Source organism: Candoia aspera, chromosome 1, assembly GCF_035149785.1.
Source record: "Candoia aspera isolate rCanAsp1 chromosome 1, rCanAsp1.hap2, whole genome shotgun sequence".
Taxonomy (NCBI): domain Eukaryota; kingdom Metazoa; phylum Chordata; class Lepidosauria; order Squamata; family Boidae; genus Candoia; species Candoia aspera.
In genome coordinates this window covers 84,991,967-85,004,953 of record NC_086153.1, presented here as the reverse complement: position 1 = coordinate 85,004,953, position 12,987 = coordinate 84,991,967, and the positions used below count along the sequence as shown (strand labels likewise).

At 38.5% G+C, this 12,987-nt stretch overlaps 1 protein-coding gene across 3 annotated transcripts in view; it reads left to right on the top strand.

The window, feature by feature from the left end:
- The window catches only part of ESR1 (estrogen receptor 1), a 246,774-nt gene that overhangs the window by 88,363 nt on the left and 145,424 nt on the right, over positions 1-12,987 (top strand). For all 3 annotated transcript variants that reach the window (XM_063308496.1, XM_063308503.1, XM_063308487.1), the window contains exon 2: positions 4,521-5,025. In XM_063308496.1, the coding sequence (XP_063164566.1) occupies positions 4,592-5,025 (434 nt within the window). In that variant the 5' untranslated portion in view covers positions 4,521-4,591. The remainder of the gene's footprint in view (positions 1-4,520; positions 5,026-12,987) is intronic.

The following is a 12,987-nucleotide window of genomic DNA, read 5'->3' as shown; positions in this document are numbered from 1 at the left end:
CCCTAGGAAGGGGGCAAGGGCAAACCACTTCTGAGAAACCTCACCAAGAAAACTGCAGGGACTTGTCCAGGCATTCTCTGAGAATTGGACACAATTTAATGGATTAAAAAAAATAGAGATTGAGTGACTGCAATGAATAGCCTCCCCATCCATGGAAGAACACATGATGCGACATGCTGGGCTTGAGGAACCCAAGGCTGGAGTTAAAATTGCTGGAAGAAACATTAACAATCTCAGATATGCAGATGATACCACTTTGATGGCTGAAAGAGAAGAGGAACTGAGGAGCTTTATGATGGAGGTGAAAGAAGAAAGTGCAAAAGCTGGCTTGCAGCTAAACCTCAAAAAAACCAAGATTATGGCAACCAGCTTGATTGATAACTGGGAAATAGAGGGAGAAAATGTAGAAGCAATGAAAGACTTCGTATTTCTAGGTGCGAAGATTACTGCAGATGCTGACTCAGAAGACACTTAATCCTTGGGAGAAGAGCAATGACAAATCTCGATAAAATAGTTAAGAGCAGAGACATCACACTGACAACAAAGGCCCGCATAGTTAAAGCAATGGTATTCCCAGTAGTAACATATGGCTGCGAGAGCTGGACCATAAGGAAGGCTGAGAGAAGGAAGATAGATGCTTTGGAACTGTGGTGTTGGAGGAAAATTCTGAGAGTGCCTTGGACTGCAAGAAGATCAAACCAGTCCATACTCCAGGAAATAATGAGAAGACAGGACACCCTGGAGAAGATGCTGATGCTAGGGAGAGTGGAAGGCAAAAGGAAGAGGGGCTGACCAAGGGCAAGATGGATGGATGATATTCTAAAGGTGATGAACTCGTCCCTGGGGGAGCTGGGGGTGTTGACGACCGACAGGAAGCTCTGGCGTGGGCTGGTCCATGAAGTCACAAAGAGTCGGAAGCGACTAAATGAATAAACAACAAAACAAAAATCCATGGAAACTCCAGTGACTGAGGTTCTGAATTTTCTTGAGTCCTCACTTGGATGGACAGCTACTATGGACAGAGAGGCCTTCATTCTTTCCACGAGGGGGATACTTATCCTCACCACAAAGAGAGCAAACCTAAAGACAGAGAGGGTACCACCTTGAAGCAGAGGCAGTAGTTTCTCCCCCACTCCTCATCCCTTTCAGCCACTTGCTTGACTTTGCATTTCCTACCCATTCCCTTGCTTTCAGTAGCATCTTCCTTTTTTCCCACATTCTCAGTAAATGTACGGTGTTCCTTTTGGTAAATATGATGATTTTGATGATTTCTGAAAAATGTTACGATTGGTGTCATTTGTGTAAAGCAGCTAAAGGACTATGGCAAAGGAGGAAGGTTTGGGTTTCTCCCCCCCTCCCCCATTTTCTGAGGAGTAGAGGAATTATTGTTCACCTTCTGCCGATTCTGCTTTGGTAAGAGCACTACATTTTGGGGCAGAACCAATTTGAAAATAATATTTGATATTTGATCCTTCTTTGCTGTTGCTAGCCAGAGACCCTGTTGTTGCTACTACAGTTCTAAAAGGAAGATAGCAAGTTGTGACTGTCCCCCCAAAAAAGGGTTGTTCCCAAACCTTCCCAGTAGTGGACAGGTATCCCATTACATTCCTTGAAATTATGTTATTATTGAAATTATGAAGTTATGGAGAAAGCAATTTGTCCTCCTTTTTCTCCTCTTCCTCATTAATATCCAAACATTCCATCCAGGAAAGATCACAAGGTGGCAAACACAAAAATAAAATAGAAACAACAAAACCATGAAAACATGATCTTAAATAGTACATGGGTTAAAATACGTACATGGTAGTAAAATCCTCATTAAAATGATCACAGTGAAATTCTATCATCCTGGTGTTACAGGGTGCTTATGAACTTTTCATGGATGCTCCTTGTACTTAGGAGTTGCCACTTCTGAATTCCTGTTGCTAGGCATCAGCTGGTCCTTGGTATGCCCCTGTCCTTGGAATGGGACACCTCCTAATTAGGGTTCCTGATGATGTCCTGATCTGGCTATGTACTCTAAAATCAATACCTTTTGATTTGGGAAAATAAATTATATTAACCCAACTGACCCAAATGTAAGAATTCATCACTCATTTCAGGAACTGCATTCAACTGTGCTGCACAGAATGACAGTTCCAGCAAAACTGACATAGTTGGCATGTTGCTGCATTAGGGATGCTACATTATCAGATGCTAGTCATGGAGCCTGAGTTTCACACTCCTTCACAGCTGCAAACATTTTATATTCACTTTCCTGTTATCTGGACTTCCTATTCTGCAGGCAACTTAATATTTGCTCTTGACTTCAAAGTGAGTCATTTCTCTTATACCTTGATGTAACTGCATTTTTTTAAAAAATCCAGTCATTATGCAGGTCTTTTTAAATGGTTAAGAGATTATGAAACTACATTTGTGGTAACCTGTAAACTGTCTTCTGTGGCAGTGTTGATTCTAACTTCAAAATAATTATCAGCTTAACCATCTGTTTCGTTAGCTAGTCTTCTGTAGGAGAGTACTGTACTGCTACATTACATGATTGGCTGCACAGATAAACTTTCTGCATGCATTAGCGAGCCTTTAACTTAGAGCTTTTATGTAGCAATGCTATTCCGTTTCAAATTTCAGAAGATGTGTGAGCAGAGTTTCATTCCTGTCTCATGAAAACTGTCAATACATAACACTCAGACTTACACACTTACCGCTTCACTTGTTCTCAGAAGCATGCTTGTATTCAGATTTGTAGAATTTCTCTAGGATCTGCCTCTCTATACTCAGGTATGTGGCTCCTTCCTTCCTTCCTTCCTTCCTTCCTTCCTTCCTTCCTTCCTTCCTTCCTTCCTTCCTTCCTTCCTTCCTTCTTTCTTTTACCATAATTTCTAATCAAATTCCTCCAGTTAAAATTTAAACTTGGTCGGACAAGTAAAAATTACACAAATAGATCAAGACTTCAGATTCAAAATAATGTTTGAAATAATTTTCAGTGATGGTGATTAGAAATGTTATAGCAATTGTATGAAAAGGTAGATATGACCAATGCTATGTTGTGATTCCTATGCTATATATCAAGAAAATATAGGACTTTATTGAAAATGTAAGTTGTTAAACTGTGCCCTGCACAACTGGCAAATGTTATGTGGCATACATAAGAGACCTCTTTGTCATAATTCATAACATTATTTTAAAACTATTTCTGATTATCAGTGCAATTCTTTGCATGGAGATGTATAACTAAGCAGGCAGATGCTAGAGTACATAATAAAAATCTTCTTTGAAATAATCTAATTTGACTAATTCTAACTGGCTAACTAAAATTTGTATATTTTAGTATTAGAAAAAAGTACAATTTTTATGAGCTTTTATACCACTATAGACATTTATGAATGATATAGAAGTACATAGTTATCAATTTTTAAAAAATGGGCTGGCACAAAATTGTTACTTTTATGAAGTTAAGTGTATGATATAGTAAAATAAATACTCTAATTCTCTTATACCTTTAACTACTTTTTATTTGAGTGTATCAAAATCTATTTACATCAATATTTCCAAAACTTTTAATTTTTGTAGATTGATCTCTAAACTAAATGTGCAATAGGGAGTTTAAGAAATCCCGATGGGCATTTTTTGCTAGATTTCTCTTCTTTTTCATATAGCTAATGTGCAGTGATGTGAACAGTCCATATATACTTTCCATTTTATACATTTATTGATTTTAAATTCACATCAGAGACACGTGCTAATAATAATGACGAGAGAACAGCAAGTTTAACTTACCTTTTTTTAAAAAGGAAAAAAAGCACTTCGTGCTGTAGCTAAATAACAGGAATCAGGATAACTGCAGCAAGCAAGCATGTTTGTGTGCCTTTTCTCCTACATAGATATAGTCCACCCTTTCATTTCTGTTCGGTGGAATTTGATGGTCTGTGGCTGGCTGCCCACATGACCAAGTGCACCCGCACAAACACACTTTGCCATACTGTATCTCTGTTACACTGTAGTCCTACTCAGGGTCATTGCACTGTACACATTACATATTTCTGGCAAACATGAAGATGGACAAAACAAGGAGTCTAGATAAGCAGAGATAAATCGGAGCCAGCCTATTGCTATATACAATGTAAATGGACTGAGCTTTGGGTTAGCCCCTTTCTATAGTTTTCTCCTGTGCCTGTTTTTGACTACTGGAGCCACACAGAGTAAAAAATTAAAGGACTAGAATAGTGGAACAATTATTTGGGAGAGATCCAGAAGTGATTGTTTTGGGAGTGATGTTTAAACCAATGCCAGGGAAGGCAAGAGGAGCTGGCCAAACGCCAGCACCTTTGTAAAGCATATGAGCTCAGATGAAAAGTTAGAGGCAGAGGCAGAAAGAGAGAGCAAAGGAGTTCCTGGTGCTTACACTTGCCTTGCGTGTGCCTTCTTGGCTGGGAGAAGCTGGATACATACGTGGTTGCATAACTTGGCTAAGGAGCACACTTTTGTCCAATGTTTCAACCCGGTTTCTGCTCCCTTTCCAGGTGGATTGCCAGCTGCTGATTCCTCTCCGAGCACAGAGCCTAGCTATGCGACGTGTTCCCTGCCACTGACAATGACCATGACCCTTCACACAAAAACCTCCGGGGTTGCCTTGTTGCACCAAATACAAGGCAACGAATTAGAGCCGCTCCCCAGACCACAGCTGAAGATTCCTCTGGAACGACCGATCAGTGAAATGTACGTGGACAGCAGCAAGACCGGGGGCTTTAACTACCCAGACGGCGCTGCCTATGATTTTGCCACTGCTGCTCCAGTGTACAGCTCAAGCAGCCTCAGTTATGCCCCCACGACCGAATCGTTCGGGTCCAGCAGCCTGGGAGGATTTCATTCTCTGAACAGTGTTCCTCCAAGCCCAGTTGTCTTTCTACAGTCGGCCCCCCAACTTTCGCCTTTTATTCATCACCACAGCCAACAGGTACCTTATTACCTAGAGAATGAACCAAGCGGTTTTGCCATGAGAGAAGCTGCCCCGACAGCGTTCTACAGGTAACTCATGCCACTGCTTTCTTAAAAAAAGAAATCCAGTATGAAAAGAGTGTTGAAGCAAGGAAGGGGGAAATACAGTGTTTGAGTGGGTATGCCTTCAGGATGGTTGAGTCACCGTTGAATAATTAGACATTGTGTTAGCGTGTTGTAAATCAAAATCTCTGTTATGACTGTTGGGTAACTGTTGCTGTGCATGCTAGACGTGAAATGCTTATGAAAAACAAGTCAGGTTGTCGACAGAAATGTGGCCTGGGGAAAACCAAAACAGAAGCCCCAATACTGAGTTACAGAAACAACAAACTGAAGCAAAACAAAAACTCCCCAAAGTGGAGATGCTTGAAGATTAAAACAAACGATGCAAACCCCAGGTTTTGGCTGCTGTCGGTCCAGTCTGTTCCTGCTCTGCATTTGTGCAGCAGCCGAACATGTCGTCTGTTGTCGGAAATGTTTTGTTCCTTGTCTGCCCTTATACTGCATTGATTGACTCTTATATAAAGTGTTCAGGACACCTGATGATTCACCTTCCCAAACAGTTGTAACCGACTTAATGAGAGCATAAAAAAGCCTTTGGAAAGTATACTTAAGGCTTTGAAATGGAAGGCTCCTTACTTACGCACACAGAGAGAAAGCCTGTGTTTTAAAATAGAGTTTTCCAAATGTATTTTCTCTATAACTCATAGTATCCTCACCAAGGAGCTAAGACCTGATTTTAAGCACACACACATACACACACACTCTCTCTCTCTCTCTCTCTCTCTTACTTTCAGGAAAACAAGGGGGAGTCATAGATCAGTATTTTAATAGGCCTGCAGCTGTAAAGAGGCGCCGGGGTTCTTTGAAGTAAGCGGCTGCTGCAGTGGTGTTGAGACAATAAAAACAAAACATAGGAGGCATTGTTTCACACTGTCAGGTTTATTATTTAGCTGAAATGGAATTAAAGTAAAAAATACAGACATGTGTATTAAGAATAATGGAGCCTAGACTCAAGGTACCTGTTATGCTATATCTGGAGCATGCAGCTGCTCTTTTACTGTTTTTGTTATTCAAACGCAAGCATGTGGGGTCCCTAATCTAGATCAAGACCACCATAGGTGGAGTCGAGATGTTAATTTTGTCTTTCCCAGTTACTATTCCATTAAGAAAAAGAAGCCGAGAGAGCCTCCATGGGATCCTGAATGAGAATTTGGAAAGAAAACAATGACAAGCGGGCATGTGTGTGCATACCCACGCACACCCGCACACAGAATGGGCAGCGGAACTTAACATAAAGGCATAAAAATATGCCTACGTTATTGAAAAGTGTGTTCCAATGGCATCTGTTCTGCATTTGTTATTTTGTTTAATGACCTCTTGCAATAAAACATGGGCATAATGCTGTATAGGTTGAAGTGAACCTGTGTTAAATGTTAACTTTTCAGTTAGTCTGTTTTTCATTTCCAATCCTAGAAATTTTAGGACATTTGTGATTGCTGCTTCACAAACCATAGTTGGTATGTGGTTGATTTTCTGCCCTATTCATACATTAGAACATAAAAAAATATTTGCTTTGATCTCTGTATCGTATCCTGGCCTCACTGATTTTAAACATTTAACTAATATTAAAAATTATACTCTTCCTAGACATTGCCCCAGGAATGAAAATTTTGAACTTATTGCTAATTTCATTTAAAAATTCCTTATTTTTTATTATCTGTTTATGATACTTACGAACTAAAAAACAATATAGTAGCTCTTTGCCCAAGAATTCTATATTAAGTTACAAAACAGTGAACAAAACCAAACAGGTAAATGACAGATATAGAACAAAAGGGAATAGAAACTCTAGGAAAAAAGAAGTCAATAAACAGATCCAACAAATACATTCATTTTGTGGGGATTGTTTTAACATAACAATAAAAACTTACTTTTACTGCAAGATGAAAGGCTGTAATCAGAAAGAATGTATCTGGAAAGTGTTTCTCACCTAAATGGAAAATATGCCATGTGTAGTGAGACCACACATGGCTTTTGAGGAATGGCCATATCTTGACAGCTACGTTGGTGACTCTGTAGGGTGGAAGGAAGCACTGCGTGTTCTCTCTCTGCAGTGGTCTTCTTGGCAGCCTTAAAAAAACAGTGCTTGATTAATATTGCATTTTGGGAAGGCCCAATGCCTGTAATTCCATTAGGCCAAATGATCTCAGTAGTGGGGATTTGGCTGAGAAGCTTCTTTTAAAACTAGTATCAGTGGCAGAAAAGGATGGGTGTCCCCAGACAGGAGGCATGAAGAACTGCTCCCCGGCATTGACTCCTTTGGGCGGTTTAAAGGAGTTCAAAGGCAAGGCTAAGCCTAGAGACTTCTTTGCTTGAGCCTGAGGATACCATTCCCTTTCCATGTATAAGGGCCAGTTGCAGATGCTAGGGACAATGGGGGATGAGCCTCCTGAATTGCTGGCTGTTTCTCTTCATTGGAGGAGAAAGGTGCATCAGCCACTGTAAGGACTCGTTGCCTGTATATTCATATGGACATAAACACTGTCTTTCAACAAGCCAGGGAGTTTAGGAGGATCACATACCTCTGATGTTACCCTGATGTCTGCTACCTGAAGAGATCATCCCTATTTTGCCCAGAGGACTACAGTAGGAGGCTCTGAGTTTTTTGTCCTCAGTATATTTTCACAGGAGGGAGAATAGTTGATTTTCTAGGATGTGATCTTACGGTTTGTGGTGGGACGTACTATTTCATTGTGGTGTAATTTTCTAAGGATTGTCTAAATCGGCACTTTAATAATTAGGAGGAAATAAGTATATTTTGGCAGGTATTATCTTTCTCTTTAGATTTGTCTGAGGAGCAGTGAGGAGTGTGGTGTGTTTTGTTGCTATGACATTCTTCAGGACCAAAACATTTTTCAAGCGTTTTGTATCCTTTAATTTTTTATTAAATATTCTTTGTAAATTTAAATACTCTGGTATTAACTTAAAATACTGTTCTGATTGGTTAATCTAGATTCTTTTAATAGCTGTGCAGTGCTTCTAGTACCTGTGCCTTGAATTGTTCAGTGATATTATTTTAGTAATTGCACAGTACAATCCTGCACAGGCTTATTTTGAAGTAAACCCAAGTGACCCATCAGATTTATTCCCGGAAAGAGTGAGCACACAACTATAACTTTATCTATCATCCATCCATCTAGCCACCCACCCACCATCTCTATCTCTATCTCTATCTCTATCTCTATCATCTCTCTCTGTCTATATAAATAAATAATTTGGTGCTGTTTTTTTAAGGCTAAATTTTCATTAGCCTTGAAGGAAATAGTTCAGTCTTGATAAAGTGTTACTTATTATGTTTGTGGTCAGGAAATTTCTTTTGCATATTCTCCTTCTATGATGGGTTTCTTTTTTTTGCAGATTTCTATCATTTCCTTTTATTTTTGGTAATGTCACTATAGTATTTATTTTTTCTTCTTCAAACTTATATTACCGCCCACCTCCCCCAAGAAAGGGGGAGTACACTCCAAAAAGGATTTATTCAGAAATAAGTTCCCCCTGAAATGTAAGTCTGAGTTCCATGGAACCCTATTATACATATTGATTAAAGACTTTATTAAACTATTTATTTGGAAACGAATTCTATTTTGTTTGATTCTTACTTTCAAAGTAAGTATTTGGGGATTGTAGCCTTGTGTTCTAAAATGCTTGTATATTCACAACCTTCCTTGAATTACAGGGCTAGGAATGCATTATTCCTAGGTTTAGATGTTGTGCTTTGATTATGAATTTTTATCTAGTACAAATTAAGTGGCATTTTGATGATATTATAGCTAGATATTACTACAATAAAGCTTGAATATTGATTCCTCTCTTTTGACATTGGATTAATAAAACAGAGATTTCAGCCTTGCATGCTTAATTCACGAAGTGACCAGTTTAGTGTTGCATAGGATCTGGGAAGAAAAAAAAATGTTTCCCCATATTTAATTCTAAAGTTTCATATGGTAACCGAAAGATCTCTACTGAGAACAAAAGGACAATGTTTCCTTTGATAGTAACTTTTTTATTCTTGTTACTTTGGGTGTGTACATACAGGATTAAACTTCATGAGAGCTTCTTATGAAGATGCTTCTATAAAAGATTACAGCTGTAGGCTATGATTTTTTTTAATATCACTTTTGCCTGAAATGTGTATACTGGTAACACTGGTAAGCTGCTGTTCCTACTGACATTTCCCTATTCTGCTATGAATTCTTTTTTTTTTTTTTGTAGTATGCAAAGATCATAATGATAGCAAAGGAATGCTCCTTTTAAATTTCGTCACCTCCATTTTTTCCCCCCATACAGCTCTGTAAAATTGGCTATTGGTAGCAGCCAAAGAAGAATGTTCTGTCTTCCACAAGATTTTTCTTTCTTGGCTACAAAGTGGGAATTAAGTGAAAAATCATGATATGTATCCAACTATTTTCACTTTGTTCAGATGATGGCCATTTCATTTTTTAATCTAGTTGGAATCTCCCCATTCACCTTCCCATTTGCTTTGATGACATTATGACATTATAGCTGGATGTTACTGTGATAAAGCTTGAGTGTTGATTCCTACCTTTGGAGGAATCTCCAAAATACCTGTTGCATTAATAAAACACGGGAGATGCAAAAAGTACTTCACCTCTAAATATGTGCTAGAGTCCTCAGCTCACATCTGCTTTTCTGTAACTTTCCAGTGACCACCTAGTTGTTGGATCTGAAGGTACATGCAGTTTGGTGGCCTCTTACTTGAGAGTAAGCTTTGCATGTCTCATTGTCCAGGCTATCAGACTAGTCATGGGCATGAGACTGATCAGGATTTATTGGTAGAACTCCAGGTGATTTGCAGTAGTACAGCAAATGTCTCCCAATTGTTTAAAAACAGCTGGGGTTAGATCTAAATTAGACAGTCAATCCCTAATCTGTGGGGCCATGAAGATCTGTATTTGTACATGCAGTGCATGGCTCATGGAATTCGACAGGATTGTTCCTCTGGAATCACCATTTTATATCTGTTTCAGCTGCTTGTTTTTAGAGTTCTGTCCTCCCATGTACTAATCTGTTGAGCAGCTGTATTATTCCTGCTCATATTTTTGCCTGGTGGTTTATCTCTAGATTATTTCTCAATCCCTTGCATCTGCCCCTTCACCGTTCTTTCACTGCACTTGCACCACTTTCCAGTTGGGGATATCCATCAAAGTGCAGATGAACTAGAAAAACCTTCCTTGCCGAACTGCTGTTTTTTGTGGAATGCTTTCCAGAGAGACAGCTTGGCCATAGCTGAGATAGGAGATGCAGCTGGCCATATAATAAGCAGCTGTGTGGCTTCAACCACAATAGCTGTTGGAGTTAAAACTTCATTTTTGGGCCGTTTGTTTTAGTCCCTATATGAAATTGGAGTACCTTCTACTCCCCGAGGCATTGATGAAGAAAAATCCAAAGAAGTATTTATGGCGTAGGCAGCAACATTTATTTTGATCATTTTTTATTAAAAAAATGAGGTGATCCTCATTACCTTGTATCATAATGCCTACAATTGTTTGGGTCCTGCTAGCTGATCAGAAGGACTTTATATCCCAATGTTGGGTCAGTATACTGTCTATAACTTTCCTTAATCTGGTACCTTCCATATACCTTGGGGTGTAGCTCCCTTATTCTCAGCCATAGTAGGCACCTTAGCTTAATCAAAGAATTGATTATAGAAATAACATTGGAATTAATAATGTTAGTAATCCTTTGGGACAAAAGAAAAACAATTTGCATGAATAGTTTTGCCATCAGAGAATGGGTGAGTGCATTTGCATTCTCTCTAATGGGGCTCTCATTGATGGGATTAGGGTTTAGTATGTGTGCTTTAGATTACATTATCATTTGCAAAAACAATGCAAGAATCTGTCTGCTATTTTCAAGAGATATGATCACTTTTGTTTATATAGAAATGTTGTCTTTAGGGCTTTCAAGTTAATACAATTTGAAATTGCCAAATACCTGTTTTTAAAACTTATTACAGGATATAACTGAATCAGAATGAAGCATTTTTAAGTTTAAGGGCCAGGTTTTTACTTACATTTCTCCCACTGAAGCTAATAAGGCTAGAAACTGCTTAACTGGGCTAGAGTTTGGGCTAAGAATTCTAAATTTCCACACACTAGTATTTATTGAAATCTCAATACAGTGCCTTTTTGAGGAAATTTGGCTTCCCAAATATACTGCACAATATTGATCAAAATACATTTCCATTAATAATTAATGTTTAATGGTATGCCAGTTAGCAAAATGAGTATTAGTTGACCTGTCCCCAGCCCCACCACTTTGGCCTTGAATCAGCATTGTTCTGCCAAGATTTCAAACTCACCATTTATTATTTGCAGAGTCCACTGCAGTTTAGATTGCACAATTTATGCAGCACCAAATACCTTGTCAAAGGGTGGAAGCACACATTGTATTTCTTCTCTAAACACCATAGAACTTCTTTTTCCTCCTCCTCCTCTGTAACTCTCCTACACCCAAACTCACAGTTTTTGCAGTAAGGTTCTGGTTTTTCAATGTACTATGTAAATAATCTCATATGCATAGATGATACTGTATGGAGACCCAGTTAAAGTTAAGGCACCAAGCTAAAATCCAGGAGACTGTGAGTTCTAGTCCCGCCTTAGACATGAAAGCTGGCTGGGTGACCTTGGGCCAGTCTCTCTCTCAGCCCACAACATCAGGCTTGGGTGACAAGCCAGTCGGTCAATTCCTGTCACAACCAACAGATCAACATTTGGTTGATCTGAAAAAGTGGACCCTGCACCTGCAGGAAAAACGCTAGGAAGAAAAAAAAAACATGATGCTATATGCATAGACAAACGGATGCCTGCCCTTCTCATGCATCTGTTCCAGGAGAAGTATCATAATAAACTATTAGCAGAATGAAAAGTCTGCCTATGTTTCTTATATTGACATATAGTTCATTTGTTCTAGATATTAAGAATTTGAACAGGTCAGATTTATCTGGAAATAAATCCCATTGAACTGTGGAACTTCTTCCAACATAAACATGACTAGATTTAATCTCTAAGGTGCTACATGATGCATAGTAATCTTGATAACTGAAAACGGTGAGACAGTCTTCTGAAGTATGGAAGAATGTATGGGAAAAATGGGTATAGGAGGAATGCTATGAAAAAGTGTAATTTCTAAACTTTTCCCCCTTTGATTCAATCAGGATGCCCTACACACCTTAAACTATATAAAACAATGTATTAACAAGAAATGTAAAGAAAAAATTTTGGAATGGAGGAAGAAATAATTCTATGAAATTTAAAAATCTATAACCAGGACTTCTATGTGTGTATACTGCATGTGTATATGCAGAAAATAATTTTTTAATGCTTAAAGAGATTTGACCTAGGGATTTTTTTTTTTGTTAGAGAAAGCATTCTGTTGGGTTGATGCTGATGTTAAAAAGGAGTGCTTTCCTCGATAACTGTCACAAATAGTTCCATCCTATTATTTAATAACATCCTATTTAATGACATCTGATGGCTCAAAAATGATATATTTGGGCCATCAGATGTCATTAGTTGTGGAATATACTCAGCTCTGAAATCTCTGGGAATAAATTATTTTGATTTAGCCACAGTTCTTATGGAAGATCAAAAGAAGAAATATGTTGAGAAGGAAAGGCTCAGGCAAGACAATCCTACTTCCTAAAACAAGAAATGCTGAAAAATCCTATTTTGAGATAATTGCTAAGTATCAAATCCAGCATAGTTCATACCACACCTGTTAAGCAAATTATTACATTATTTGTATTAGTTCTCATGGAGGTCCAGATATTAAAAAGGAACTGTGAAGAGCTGTGCTTTGAAAAGTTGCACTGAAAAAGAAATCTAGGATTTTGGCATCTTTTCCATGACATCCAGAGGAAGAGATTCTACAAAGAAATCAGAAATAAAATTGTTGCAAGGAAATTTC